Source organism: Sminthopsis crassicaudata, chromosome 1 (genome assembly GCF_048593235.1).
Source record: "Sminthopsis crassicaudata isolate SCR6 chromosome 1, ASM4859323v1, whole genome shotgun sequence".
Lineage (NCBI taxonomy): Eukaryota > Metazoa > Chordata > Mammalia > Dasyuromorphia > Dasyuridae > Sminthopsis > Sminthopsis crassicaudata.
In genome coordinates, this window is record NC_133617.1 from 27,735,668 (window position 1) to 27,750,895 (window position 15,228).

Consider the following 15,228-nt stretch of genomic DNA (forward strand, 5'->3'; position numbering starts at 1 on the left):
CTCCCTCAGTAATCACCACAAGGATGAGCCATTCCCACATCACTGAGAGTGACCTTCGTTGACTATGTAAATACTCTTGAGTTCTTAAAGCAAAAGGTGCTGAACTATTGGGAGCCCACCAGCCCCCCACATTTCTCCCTTTAAGTGCCCCTTGCCTGTGACATTGCTAATTATCACAAGGGCAAAGGCTTAGGGGGGATTATTTGCTCGAACCCTCCTGCGAAGGCTCTCCGAAAGCCATGGGGCTCCCCCTCTGCCCCCATAAACGGCAGCCCCGGGAGCTGCTGGGGGCGGAGGGCGGCAGGCTCCTCCGTTGTGGGCAAACTTGGCCATTAGGTGGCAGAATAAAGCCAGTGTTGGAGCACGCGGGAGCTTGCTTGTGCCCGACCTGCTGTTTCGATCCCCACCCCATCCAGCACTGCCTTCCCTGGCAGGCCCTTTCCCACCGCCCGGCCCTCCATCTTCCTCCACGCCCCTCGCCGGCTCCCCGCCGGCGCCCCGGAGAAAGCCGCAGCTGGGACGGCCCGGCGGGCTGCAGCCCGGCCCTCCCTCTCCCTCCTGGGGCAGCTTCTGTTATGTGGCTGTTGCTTCCAAAGAAGAAGAGAGAAGGGCTTGGGGGGGCGAAGGGAGGATGGGAAGGAGGGAGCCGGGGAGAGCTCCGAGGAGACGTGCAGATTCATTTTGAGGATTCATAATGCTACATTTACACACCATACTGCCTTAGGAAATTGGGTAGATAGATGCCTGGTCATGCTGGCAGTACACTGGGTTAACTCTCTGGATTTAGCTTATATCATTTCATGAGAGCATTTATGGCCTTTACTGTGTTTATTCCCGATCGCTCTTTGGCCCTGCAGCATCTCAGACGTGTGTGTGTGTGAGTGTGTGTGTGTGTGTGTGTGTGATGTCTGTGTGTGTGTGTGTGTGTGTGGACACGGACGAGGGTGTGTAGATTTTCAAATAAAATAACTAATCTCTTCTGATGCCTGTACATTAAGTATTTACCGCTTGCAATTTGTGTGTGTGTGTGTGAGTGTGTGTGTGTGTGATGTCTGTGTGTGTGTGTGATGTGTGTGTGAGTGTGTGTGATGTCTGTATGTGAGTGTGTGTGTGTGATGTCTGTGTGTGTGTGTGTGAGTGTGTGTGTGGTGTGTGTGTGTGATGTGTGAGTGTGTGTGATGTGTGAGTGTGTGTGATGTGTGTGTGTGAGTGTGTGTGTGTGAGTGTGTGTGTGATGTCTGTGTGTGTGTGTGATGTGTGTGTGAGTGTGTGTGTGATGTCTGTATGTGAGTGTGTGTGTGTGATGTCTGTGTGTGTGTGTGAGTGTGTGTGTGGTGTGTGTGTGTGATGTGTGAGTGTGTGTGATGTGTGTGTGTGAGTGTGTGTGTGTGAGTGTGTGTGTGATGTCTGTGTGTGTGTGATGTGTGTGTGAGTGTGTGTGTGTGAGTGTGTGTGTGTGTGATGTGTGTGTGTGATGTGTGTGTGAGTGTGTGTGTGTGAGTGTGTGTGTGTGATGTGTGTGTGTGTGTGTGTGTGATGTCTGTGTGTGTGTGTGTGTGTGTGGACACGGACGAGGGTGTGTAGATTTTCAAATAAAATAACTAATCTCTTCTGATGCCTGTACATTAAGTATTTACCACTTGCAATTTGTGTGTGTGTGTGTGTGTGTGATGTGTGTGTGTGAGTGTGTGATGTGTGTGTGAGTGTGTGTGTGATGTCTGTATGTGTGTGTGTGAGTGTGTGTGTGTGATGTCTGTGTGTGTGTGATGTGTGATGTGAGTGTGTGTGATGTGGTGTGTGTGTGTGTATGTGTGTGTGTGAGTGTGGGGTGTGTGTGTGATGTGTGTGTGGTGTGTGTGTGTGTGTGTGATGTGTGTGTGGTGTGTGTGTGTGTGTGATGTGTGTGTGTGTGAGTGTGTGTGATGTGTGTGTGTGATGTGTGTGAGTGTGTGTGTGTGTGATGTGTGTGTGGTGTGTGTGTGTGTGTGTGATGTGTGTGTGAGTGTGTGTGTGTGTGTATGTGTGTGTGTGTCTGATAAATGGACATCAAAAGGGAGCGGGAGGGAGGAGCGAGAAGGAAATGGGGAGGAGGGTCCCGGCACCAAGAAATCATGGACCTTTTGTCCCGGGATTTCTGGAGATGGGCGAGGGAGGGTCATGGGCCACGTTTACCTGTTTGATCGCATTCGGTTTCAGCCAAGCCCTTCTGGAGTTTTGTGACTGCCTTTGGCTTCAGAGGCTTGACAGGGACCCGCGGGCTGGGGCGGGTGGCTGGGGCTCGATGGGTGAACCATTTGTCAAGGAGCTGCCTCCACGTCCCAGGCTCCGGCACGTCCCCCCCTTTCCCCGAGTAACAAAGCCCCATCACTTCTCAGTAAAGAGGGGCCCTACAGGCCGTGCCCACGGAAGCCGATTTAAATACGAGCTCCCAGAACTCCTGGCAGAATTGCCTCCGACCCAGACCTGGTGTGCAAATGAGAGGCCTCCAGCCCGGCGGCGAGGATGCCTCCCGAGCTGGAGAGCTCTCAGAGAGCCGGGTGTGCTAATGTGTATTTACCACAATGGGGGAGGGAAAGGCCAGGTTGGCAGGAGTGGCGGCTTTCTGCTTGTCAGATGAACTGACAAGACTCCCTCAGCATCCCTGAAGAATCTCCTCCTCATCCACTGCTCGACCTCCAGGACCTGGGCAGGGAGTGAGGGATAAGGGCTTCTTTACCCCCCAGCCCTGTGAGGTGGGGCTGCAGGTAACTCGGAGGGGATTAGCTCAGGAGAACCAAGGTCCCGCCCCCTCTCCTTTTCCCCTCTCCCCCTCCCTCCTTTTCCCTTCTGAGTTCTTTGGTGTGTAAAGTCCTGGGTGTCGCCTTTTGTTCCTAGCACCTTCGGGGAGCTCAAGACGGTCCGTTTGCCGAAGAAGATGACGGGGACAGGCCCCCACCGAGGGTTTGGCTTTGTGGACTTCCTAACCAAGCAGGATGCCAAGGTGAGGCCGCGGCGCCAGCGCCTCCGCTTTTTCGCCTAAAGGGGTTTTATTAAGCTCTCAGAGGCCGCTCGCATGGGCCCTTTGAAGAGATCCCAGTAGACAAGCTGGGGTCCCAGCCACGTGTTGGCTTGTTATGTTCTCCAGCACTACTGGGTTAGTTTCCACAAACGCTGGAGAGGGAAGGCACGTGAGGATCGAGACGTTCTAGCACAAGGGGCTTTTCCAGCTCCGCCCAAGCCGTTGGCGGCGACGGTATTGGAATCCAAGGCTTCCCACCAGCACCCCCCAGTCCCCAACATCTGATGGCTCCTTCCCGCCTGAGGCAGCCCGTTTCACTGTAGAACAGTTGGGGAGCAGGGAGCTTCCTACCCTCAATTTCTGATCCTCGTTGTCAGTACTTTTCTCCCAAAATCAATCCTAAATTTGCTTCCTGGCAACATCTGCCTCGCCGCTCCTGCTTGTTCCCTCTGGGCCGAGGATGGAGCCAGACGAGAGTTGGGGAGGAATTAGGGCAGCTCTCGAGGAGAGACCGCTTCTTACTTCACATCCTTTCCCTTGCTACTGCCGGGAGGCCCACAGCACTGGAGGCCACGCTGGTGCTTCGATGCGTGGCACGTGCCCGTGGCCAGGGTCTGTGCCTTTGAGAAGAGCGGCTCGGGAGCCTCCGGAGAGCCCGAGCTGCTGCCCCTTCCTCCCCTCAGAGCGAGCCAATCTGCCTGAATTCCTGTTTGGCTTCATCAGCCGCAGCTTCTCCCTTGCCACGAGTAGCACGTGAACATCTGGTTCAGCAGCGGCTTTTGGGGGCGAACAGCTGGCTGAGCTGCTGCCTAGATTTCCATTGGTCGGAAAAAGAGCCAAGCGTTTACTGACCACTCCCCGCCAGCGCATCGTGCCCCGGCTCAGGGTTCCACAAGGAAGCAGGAGGCAGCGGGGTGTCAGGAGGCCCAGGGTCTCGTCCCGGATCTGCCCCCGACGATCAGCTGCTTCCCTTCTCTGATCATGGTGTCCTCCACCAGGAAATGACGAGGCTTGGAGTCGGGGATCCAAGGTCTCGCAGGGTCCCTCCGCGCGGTGACATTTTGTATTTCAGGGTCTCTTCCGGCTGTGACATTCTGGGTGCCAGGGTCCCTTCCTCATTCTCATCGTCTCTTCTTCAAGACATCCTCTGATTCTCAGAAAGACGTTCTCTTGTCTCTCCGAGAAGGGATCAGCAGCCCTCCCTCAGGAGGGGCTCCCAAGAGCCGGCCCCTCCCCGCTGGCCCAGCCATGGGAAGCAGGGGGAGCGGGCCCGGGGACCCATCTGCCGCCTCTGTAGGCTGGCTGTGAGACTTGCCAGGGACGTCAGCAGGGAACCCCTGGCCAGCCTTTCCAGTAGCCTTTGTCATCCTTGCTTGTGTCTCAGCAGCTAGAATTCAAGGGCTTGTTTTGTGGACGTATTCCCAGGGTTCATCAGGACATCTGTTCCTGTTCCACCTTGTCGTGAGACCCTCCTCTGGCCTCCGCCAAAGGCAGCGAGCATCAGGGAGGTCTCGCCTGCAGAGTGACCACTGCGCGGCCCAGCCGTGGCCCGTGAGACCCGAGGCAGAATCAGCTTGTGGTTTGGGGGGGGGGGTGTTCACACATTCCCTCAGCCACGTCTTGATGCTATAAGACTGTCAGGTAGCTTTCCTTCCTTCTTTGCCCACTTCCTTGCCCACAGCAGATGCCCCTGCCACAAATGGGGCTTGAATTAGATGACAGAATGGCAGATTTGGAAGAGACTTTTGCTACCATCTTCCTCCCTAACAAGTGGACTTGAGTCTTCTCTCATCTCCCCTCCAAATACTGCCTTCATCTCCCCGCTGAACCTTCTTCTCTGGGCTGGCCGCGCCTCTCAGCCTCATTCAGCAGCTCCTTGTCTGGGGTGAACGCTCCCCGTCTTCTCTTCCCGACACCTCTGGGCAGCCTTTCAGTCCCCCGAGCTCTTATTTTTCCTTAACTCAGCTGCGGCACGTTGAGGCGCTAGTCCAAGGGTTAGGGACACCCAGACACGGCAGGAACAGGTCCCTGCCCTCCCAGATGTTAGCCTCTACTCAAGGGCTATGTCACACGTACAAAGAACTAAGTCTGAGGAGGGGGCAAAATAAGTGGAGGAAGGATGTGCAAAGGTCTCCTCCAGGAGGGGCGCGAGAGCAGAGCCTGGAAAGGAGCCCGTGGTGCTGGGAGGCGGGGGATGGAATGCCAGGTTTGGCCGTGGGTCAGTCAAAACGAACCAGAGTGGGCCACGAAGGGCTCAAAGTGAGCCGAGCCAAGGAGGTGGCGGTTCCTCCTAGGGGAGCAGAGGGGGCCCGCCGATCCATTGGAGACCTTGGGGAGATAAGAAGGAAGGGGGAGGGCGGTCAGGAGACGGTTGAAATTGTCCGAGGGACAGAGGGTCCTTCCTGAAGAGCTGCCCAGGATGCTTATTCCTGATCGCCAAGGGCCTCCCGCGCTCGGGAGACGCCTCCATTTATCTAACAGTCCTTATTGCTGGTCAGGTAAGTCTGAGGGAGCTGCTCGCTTTTCAGGTGGGACAGCGAAACTCGCCCCAAAGATGCTTCACACCGTTTTTAAGGGGGAAAGACTTGTTGACTACTCAGGTTAGTGTCTCTAGCTTTCCATTCTTCCAGAGCTTAAGTAAGTATCTGAATTGAAATGCCACTTCTGATCTTTGGAGAGGAAGCGGGGTCTCAATCTGAAAAAGTCAGGGGAGCCTTCTTAGCTTTCATAAGGGATCTCGGGGAATTTCCATCGTGTTCGGGTCCTTTATTCTCATTCAGAATGAGAATTTTATTTTCTGAGCCGAGAGTTCCGCCATCACAAAGATTTCTTCTGCGTTGGTTCTGTGGGGGCGGCCGCCCCCCGACCCCATCCACTCCTCCCCACCTGGGTTTCCGGTGCCACCGGGAACAACAGCCGTCGAAGGGGGGATTGCAGTGGGGTCGGTAGCCCCCGGGGGGAGGGTCACCACGTGCCCTCGGAGGCGGCAGCGTCTCTTCAGTCTGGGGCCGGCTCTGTCGGCACTGGGAGCGGCCCCTTTATACAGCACGCCTGAACAAGCCGGGCTTGCAGAGTGAGGGCCCACGGTGAGTGCCTCACTCCTAGAAAGACTCGTTTGCTCTTTTTCCTTCTCCTGAAGCCTCTGTTGCTTTTTCTCTCTCCTTCTCTGAGCCTGTCTGAAGAACTTGATTGTCTTCTGAGTGGAACATTTAGTGCTCTCCGATGACCCATAGAAAAGCGCACACTGCATATTGGTGAATAGAACTCTGAATATTGTAAATATCTAGTTAGCTCTAGGGCGGGAGTGAATTTGAAGAGGAAGCATTAGACTGCTGAGACATTGGGCTAGGAAACAACAAAGCCATTTTTCTGTCAGCAGAGGGAATTCCAGAGACACCCCCCTCTGCCAGAGAACTCCAGAAACCACCACGTGCCAGTTTCCCTTCGCTCTCCCGGAACGCGATTCCCTGGCCCTTTCTCCTGGGCTTCATGGTATTTGGGGTCAAGGGCTCGACCTGAACAGGACCGCGGGGAGCTCCTTTGGGCCCAGCTCGCGTCCCTCCCCTAGGTCCTCCTCCAGTGCCCGGCTTTTTCTGCCTCCCTGAAGGCAGTCTCTTGGTGGCCATCTCCTTCATCCATCGCATTTATTGAATGAGCCTGCTGTGTCCCAGCTTGGCATCGAGCATCGGCAGATGCGGTGACCCTGAGCCCCGAGCAGAGCCAAGGGCAGGGGGGCGAGAAGGGCCCTGGGCAGGCTCAGGCACAGGCCGGAGAAGAAGGACGGGTGTGGGAGCTAGGGGTCAACCTTGTGGCTTTAATGACAGACAAAGGAAAGCACGTGTTTCTGGGCCAGAATTCCACCCAGGCCCTTTGTTTGACTCTGGATCCAGAGCTTTTTCCTTCAGACTGTAGAATGAGATCCAGAGAGAACCTTAGGGAGCATCTGGGCCGGCCTCCCTCATTTCACACTCGGAGGACCTGAAGGCCGGAGGAGCACGGTGGTCCCGGCACCCTGCCCCCCGCCTGCTGTCCCCTTGACGGAGACCAGGGAGGCGGCCCAGCATCAGAGGGCCACGTGGCGCTCCCATGACTGGCCCAGCAATTGCATTGATGTGTATTGGGTCAACAAGACGTGTACGCAGTCCCGCCTGGCTCCAACCATCACCTCGGGTTCTGCCCCATTTTACAAATGTGAGAACTGAGACTTAGGGAGAGACGTTGGCCCAGGATGTCTGAAGTGAGATTCCTGCCAGCCCAAGGCTCTTTCGACTCGGGTCCCATATTCCTTCTAGTAAGTGAGGAAGCCTCTTGTAAGATTCCCATTCAGGGGGCGCGCCACTGCTCTCAGTCCCCACTTAGGAGCCCCTCTCGTGCCCGGCCCCCCACCCTCCGAGGAGAGGAACGCCTGTTTCTTTAATCTTCCTTGGGAATTTAGAGAAGCCCCTGAACTTCTAAGCCTCGGTTTCCCTGTTGGCAGAACGCAGGGGTTGACTACTTCAGGCCCCTTTTGACCTAAAGCTTTGATTCCATGAGGAGATCGTTTTAGAGCTAGAAGTGATCCCAGAGGTGATCTCATGGAACCCCAGATGGGGAAACTGAGGCTGAGCCTTGCTCTCTTCCTGTCCTCCCAGTCAGGCCTCCCAGTGTTCCCTTCCCACAGCAGGCAGGCGTCGGCTTCTGCAAGCGACCTGCTCATCCCTGGCTGTGGTGGGAGGATGCAGAGTAACCAGGCAACTGCTTATAAGAACAACAGCCTAGCAAGGCTCAAAACAACCCACTTCTTCCTCAGAGCATCTTGTACTTAACTTATCTTTATAAATGTGTCTCCCCAGCATTCAGTGAGGGAAGGAAGGAGGGAGAGAGGGAGGGAAAGAAGGAGGGAGGGAGGAGAGAAAAGGAAAGAGGGAAGGGGAAGAAAAGAAAGAGCCAGGGGAGGGAGAAAAGCAAGGGGGGGGGGAGAGAGGGGAAGGGAGGAAGAACAGAAGGGAAAGAAGGAGGCGAGATGCTGTTGTTTTCCCAAGGTCACCCAGGTAACAATAAGTGGCACAGCCAGGATTTCAATCCAGCTCCTTCAGCTCCAAATCCATTTAATGGCTCTTTCCATTCTATCAGAGTAATAATGCTCTCAAGTAACGTAACGCCGTAGGTTTGCTCATAGCTTCTCCCCTCCAGATTTCTCATAATTCACAAAGACAAAAGCCAAATGCTGTGACCCTCGTGGAGTCCGCAGCTTCTGTCTCCAGCTGGCCAAGGAGGCCTGAGGCCTGGCTTAGGAGTCCAGGGTTCAAAGCCTGGCCTTGTTGCTCATTCTCTATGTGCAGCTAAGCTAATCGTTTCCTCGGTTCTCGATTTTCTCAGCAGCGAAACAGGAGGGATGCACCGGTTGGCTTGGGGGGGGCTTCCGGCGCTTCTGAACCCTTTGGGAACAAACCACCCAACTTGAGAAGACCCATGTTTTTGTCCATGCTCTCCCCCACCGGAGGATGTGACTCTTTCATGCTTTCACAGACCAATTCCTCCCCGCTAGTCTCTGCTAATGAGCCTGTTGGAATTTAACTGGGCTGGTCCATTTGGCAGGCACACACTGGGCCCATTCTCAAAGCCCTTCCAGCTAGAAGAGACCCCCTCCAGACTTTGTGCTCTGCCAGGGGTGCCTTTGAGAAGCCATGGTCACCTCCACATGATGAAGTGAGGCATATGAATGCCAGTGGAGGGAAGGACGGTCCTGATGCCCCCGGATTCTAAATCACCACTAGGTCAAGCAGCCCCCGCTCTACAGAAACAGAGAGGCCGGAAGGAGGCTGAGTCGCTGCTCTCCCTGAGAACCACAGCTCCCAGTGAAATCTGCCCTTCCTGTTAAGCACGAGAGGGCATGTAATGGGAGGGGTGAGGGTTAGACAGCCTTACTTGCCCCCAAGGATCTTGTCTGAATCATCTGATTGCTGCAAGCCCCAGCTTCTGGTGGACAGTACCCAGAGTTCCTGGCAGAAGCAGAGGCAGAAGCGTGCCCCACCCAGCCAGGCTTCCTCCCCGGGTGAGAGGGGATTTGGGAGCCAGGTAGGATAGTCTGTCTCACGTGAGCCACCCCGCTTAGAAGCCGGCCTCCCCTCGTTGCCCAGAGAGGTCTGGGCTGTGAGAGAGGAAGGGGCCATGTGGATGGGAAAGGATGGGGAAGAAGGTACCTACCCCAAGAACACAGGGGAAAAATAGTAATTCTCCGTTGTGTGCGCCTTTCATTTTTTTTTTTTTTTTTTTTGGAGTCTTCGTTCCTTTGTACTTTTGCAGTTACAGCTGTTTTTATTTGCCTCGGCTGCTGTGGTTTTAAAGGCCTATTTTCACATGGAATGTTATCCAATTAGTAGAGCAATGTGTTGGCTTAAATAAACACTCGGGGGGGAGTCGGCAGTAGGGAGACGGGATGGCTGTTTGCATTGGCAGGAAGAGCTATTCTGACTGTGGTAAACAACTGCAGCTTTAATTGCAGGGTCTCGATGGTTAATTTATACTTCCTAATTTCTCACTTTTCTGCAATGCGATGGAGCGGGGAACTTGGGCTGGACGTTGTGTCCCAACGCCCTCGCCAGCCTCTGGAGAGACGGTGCAGCCGGTTCGATCCGTTATGTGTTCGTTAAGCGCCTGTGATGCACTGAGCACCTTGCTAGTGGAACAGCAGCCCCTGACCTCAAGGAGCTTTCTGCTGGGGTCAGGAGGGAGGGATGCGTCTGTCCGAAGCATTGTTAGAATGATTCTGACTCAAGAACTGGACAATTTGAGAGACAGAGACAGACAGAGACAGGGAGGGGGAGAGAGTTAGATAAAGAGTAATTCACCCAAACCTGAGGGCTATAGAGCAGGGGTTCTCAAACTCCGGGCTAGGGCCAGATGCAGCCATTATGGCAAATGGGCTGAGGGGCAGAGACAGAGTGTGAGGTTTTGTTTTTACTCTAGTCCGGCCTCCCACAGTCTGAGGGACAGTGAACTGGCCCCTATTTTAAAAGTTTAAGGACCCCTGGTGTAGAGTATAAACTCCCAAGGGGCACAGATGGTGTTTTTTGACCCTACTTGTGAGGTCATGGAGAGTTGGTGGATTTGCTTAGATGGGAAGGCTTGGACTTGGAAAACCCTCGCTAGAGAGAGCATTTCTATGAGTAGAGACTTGTAGGAGTCATTATGGAGAAGCACACCCACCCCGCCTGCCCCTCAGGAAGCTTACCCCGAGTTAGAAATCACCGAAAGTCTCGGGGGCTAAAGACCTAGGATGAGAAAGGAGCCGTTCCGTCTCCCTCCTCAAATTATTGCCAACAAGAAAGAATAACTAGCAAGCTCCGAATTTGAGTTCACACTTTTCAATTAACACCATTTGTGTACGTGAGTGTACGAAAATGGATTTGAATGTCTGGTCTTGCATTTGATAGCAGGGACTGAGTTTCAGCCAAATCCTTTATGGACTGTGACCTGTCATCGGATCCTAAGCTTTAAGCACATCCGTTGGAGGCGTAAAACAGTGCCGAGGTGGGCAGAATCCCCATTTGTTAAGGCCTGACAGCGTCTTCCCGTTTCCTGTCTGGATGTTGGCTGTCATTTCTCCAGAGCAAGAAAAAAGGCGGTTAAGTTAGGAGAGTTTGGGTTGGTTTGCTGTCTCTTTGTTCCTGGGTAGTCATCCAGAAGAGATGTCTGTGGGAGGCCGAAGGGTCTTGGGTGAGAAGTGGTCTCTCTCTCTCTTCAGGCCTTGAGAACTCCTTGCTGCCATCTCCATTCTGCTGCCTGTTCTGGAGGCTTGGGAATGGTCTTGGTGACAGAGGCCTGGGTTCGAGTGCCATGTCTGAGAGACCAGAGCAAATGTCCCAACCCGCTCTGTTCCTCCTAAAGACTTACTTCCTCTGCCATTACAGATGGCTTATGTTCCCACTGGTGAGAACATCACCAGAAAAAGTCACAGATCCTTGGCTGTTGTCATGAATCACTTGGATCTCTGTGCCTAGGATTGGGCTTTATGCTGAGGGGATGCTCCCCTAAAAACTGATCGATGATTAATTAGTCAGTGATTCATGGTGATTACCTCCCTAACCCAAGAACATCAGTGTTGGGGCCATGACCTAATAGCTGGGCCAAAGCAGTAGGCCCAGAGGACCTGGGTTCAAATCTTGGTCCTGCCTTTAGCTCTGTAACATTTGGTAAATTATAACCTCCCTCTGGACCTTGGTTTTCACATTGGGTAAACAAAGAGACTTGGGTCCAACCAAAACTCGTCCGTAAAATGAGTGCTTGCTATAAGGAGTACATTATTACCAAGACTTCTCTTTCTACAGTGTCAGCAGCAGTACAGTAGAATGTCAGCTTCTAGAGGAAAGGAACGGTTTTGCTTTTGCTGCTGTTCGTCCTTCCTCCCTTCCTTCCTTCCTCCCTTCCTTCCTTCCTCCCTTCTTCCCTTCTTCCCTTCTTCCCCTTCCTTCCTTCCTTCCTTCCTTCCTTCCTTCCTTCCTTCCTTCCTTCCTTCCTTCCTTCCTTCCTTCCTCCCTCCCTCCCTCCCTCCCTCCCTCCCTCCCTCCCTCCCTCCCTCCCTCCCTCCCCTCCCTCCCTCTCTCTCTCTCTCTCTCTCTCTCTCTCTCTCTCTCTCTCTCTCTCTCTCTCTCTTTCTTTCTTTCTTTCTCTCTTTCTTTCTCTCTTTCTTTCTTTCTTTCTCTCTCTCTTTCTTTCTTTCTCTCTCTTTCTTTTTCTTTTTCTTTTTCCTTTCCTTTTTCTCCCTAGTCGCTAACATAGTACCCTAAACTTAGAAGGAACTTAATAAATGGGAATTGAGTGGGAAAACAGCCCCTTGCCATAATATTCCCAATCCCACCTCCCAGAAATATCCACCCACTCATCCAGGCTGGTTTATCTTTACGGCTCCCTTGACCATCTCGCCCTTATTGGCCAAGGTGAGCTCCTTGGCATCCAACCGTAGCTGGAACTGGAGCTTGCTGGGAGATTAGTCTCAGATGGGGTTTGATGGGAGTCAGACTCATTGAGGAGAGAAGAACACCGGCCTGATCTTGCCTGGCTGGGATGACAGAAGTGTTTCTAGTCACTGTCAGAAGGGTTTGGTGTCTGGCCATGATCCTGCGGGACAGGGATCTTGGCTGGCTACAGCAAGGACTCTAGAAGAGTGATCCTCCAGATCCCTTGGGGCGAGTGGGAGAGTCAGTAGGAAATCTTGCATTTCTCCCCCCTCGTTCCCATCATGCCTACGATTGTTGTCTTAGAGCTAAAAACTGAGCCCCAGAATGTTGCAACCTCTTCTCTTTCCTGCCCAGTCCAACATTGACTTAACACTTACTATATACAGGACACATTGGACTAGACCCCCACTAGAGGAGATGCCCATTTTAGATAACAGGCCCTCTGCCTTCATAAGATTACGCTCTTACCAGAAAACAACTAAAAGAACAGAGCTGTGATATGCAGATTACATGATATTAAACATTAGAAAATTGAAAACCAAATTGTCACATGAGGGCCAAAGAGCAAAGCTATTATTAGCTTATTGGAGAGAGTGTGGTCAAGAAAAGCTTCCTGGAGGAGGTGGCATTTTTATCCTTCATTAAAGATAGGAAGGGGAAGAGATTCCAAGAAACTGAATGTGCAAAGACACAGAGGAGCGTAAGAGTTTTCAAGGAAAGGGATAGGAGAATAGAACATGACATAAAAGTGAGTAATGTGACATAAATGTAGAAAGAAGGAAGGAAATAAGCATTTATTAAGCACCTATTGTGTTCCAAGTACTGTACACATATCTCATTTGTTCCTCACAATAACCCTGAGAGATACTTTTATCTCCATTTTATAGCTGAGGAAACTGACTCAGATAGAGATTTAATAGTAATAATAATAATGTACTTATTATGTTCCAGATCGTGTATAGTAGGTTTATGGTTACTATTTCCCTTGATCCTCACAAAAATCCTGGACTGTATATGCCATTATTATCCTATTTTACAGATTAGGAAACTGAGGCAAATAATGACTTGCCCAAAGTCACAGAGCTTGTAAGTGGCTGAGGCTGTATTTGAGCTGACTCCAGGCCCAGTGCTTTATACTGTTCCGATTAGCTGTCTCTAGAGTAGAGAAGTACCAGACTATGGTGGTCCTTGGATCCCAGGCAGAGGAGTTCCTGCTGGACTCAGTAAGCCACAGGGAGCCATTGAAGATTTTTTTGTTTTTGCTGTGTCCTAATCTCTGCATAAGAGAGATTATTTTAGTAGCCAGAAAGCTGGCTGCAAGGGGGAGAGAGTGATTAGAAGATCTGTCTAGAAAGGTGGTAACGAAGCTGGTAGAATTGGGGTTCACCAGGACAAAGTGAATGTGAGGAATGGCGCAGAGATGGCAACCCGAGAACTTGGCAGATGAGCTGTTAGAGAGGAAGAAGAGGATGAATGTTGGAGATGTGACCCTTAGGTTTAAACCTGAGGAAGGATGAATAAACACAATATGAGGAGGAGGGTGGACAGTCTAAGAGATGAGCCATGAGACAGCTAGGTGGCGCAGTGGATGCACCAGCCCTGAATTCAGGAGGACGCGAGATCGAATCTGCTCTCAGACACAACACTTCCTAGCAGTGTGACCCTGGGCAAGTCACTTAACCCCCAGCCTCGGGGGGGGGGGGGAGGGGGTAGAGATGAGCTCTGCTTCTCTTTAGAGACCTCAGAAAGCATCTCGACCAAATCCCTCCCTCTGAGATGAAGGCTAGGGAAGTATAGTGACTTACCTAGCATCACACACCAGTTAGCCACAGGGCCAGCAAGGAAGCCCCAGTGTTCAGCCTTTTACACCCAGCCCTCTGTTCTTTGGGATAAGCAGAAGAAGAAAAAATGCCCTTGGATTTCTTGGGATTTGTGTGCAGATTTTCTTCCCTGAGACAACGTGCCTAGAGGTTCTTGTTATATGAAAACCATCGGTAAAATGGAAGTGGGGGTTATGGAAGAGGTGGTTTCTTAAGTCTCCTCCCAACCCTGTCTAAAAGCCTGTGATCTATGCAGGCCCTTTAAAGCAAGGTGCCCAGCTCCTGGGCCGATGTCTTGCCCAAGGCCTCCGATGGCATTTGTTTCTAGGCAGGGGAGGCTGGTCCCATGGGAGAGCTGCGAAAGGTCAGCCCCAGAGCTGGGCTGCCAGGGCTCCTGTGCCTTCCTTCCGCTTGAGAAATGGTCTCAGAGGGACAGTCACTTGGCAGCCTCAGGCCAGTCTGACTTTTTACCAGATCCTCTTCCTCCGAAACCAAAGGGCAAAATGGAATTCGGGCCAGCACGGGAAAGGGCTGATCTCGGGAGCTCATCAGAGTAGGACAGTGAGGAAGGCTGAAACCCAGGTGCCGGCGGCAGTCAGAAACAAGGCTGTGGAGAGGGCCAGGGAGGCAGATATTGGCCCCTCTGAGCTCTCCGCCCATCAGATCCCAGATGCCTTGCACAGAGCCAAGGCAGGAGGTGCCCCTAAGGCTGGACGGGGGCCCGCAGTCAAACCGAGGAATGGAGGAGGGAGACAGGCCAGCATTTTGTCAGAGAATATTAGGGCGGGAAGGAGAACTTTCAAGATCATCTTATCACTTGCCCAGTGTACGGATAAAGACTCTGATTCCCTAGTAGGAGGGATGAACTGGCCAGCCTCGTGTAGCTTCACTTACTGAAATCTGGGGCCTTATTTCCTCCCCTAATGGCAGTACCCGCCCCTTATGGCTGAACTAGAGCCAAGTTTCCATATTACTTCTGCTTGCACTTATCCAAAGAATAGCCTGGCTCGTCTGCGCTGAGGCACTGCAGCATGGTGGGTAGAGGGCCAACTCTGGAGTCCTTCCTCGAACATATCAGCTGTGTCACCTTGAGCAGGTTACGTAAACTCTTCACGCTCCCAGACAACAGGCACAGAAGAGGTTCCCACACTAAAAGTTCCCGAATAAGAGAGCATGTTGTGGACTCTTCGGCGATGTCCAGCTCTTTGGGATCCCATTTGGGGTTTTCTTGGCATATCCTGGAGTGACTTGCCATCTCCTCCTTCAGCTCATTTTACAGATGAGGAAACTGAGGCAAACAGTGTGGCGTGACCTTCCCAGGATCACACAGCTAAGACGTATCTGAGACCAGATTTGAACGCAGACCTGGCCCTCTAGGCACTGTACCACCTGCCTGCCCAAGGAAACTGTCGTTTCATTTTTGAAGGACTTTACAAACCTTAAGACACTTTATCAATTCAGCTGTAATGCT

At 52.5% G+C, this 15,228-nt stretch overlaps 1 protein-coding gene across 1 annotated transcript in view; it reads left to right on the plus strand.

Moving 5' to 3' along the window:
- The window catches only part of RBM19 (RNA binding motif protein 19), a 167,231-nt gene that overhangs the window by 97,166 nt on the left and 54,837 nt on the right, over positions 1 to 15,228 (plus strand). Inside the window, 1 exon segment of the mRNA XM_074296978.1 lies at positions 2,875 to 2,980. Coding sequence (XP_074153079.1) covers positions 2,875 to 2,980 — 106 coding nt within the window.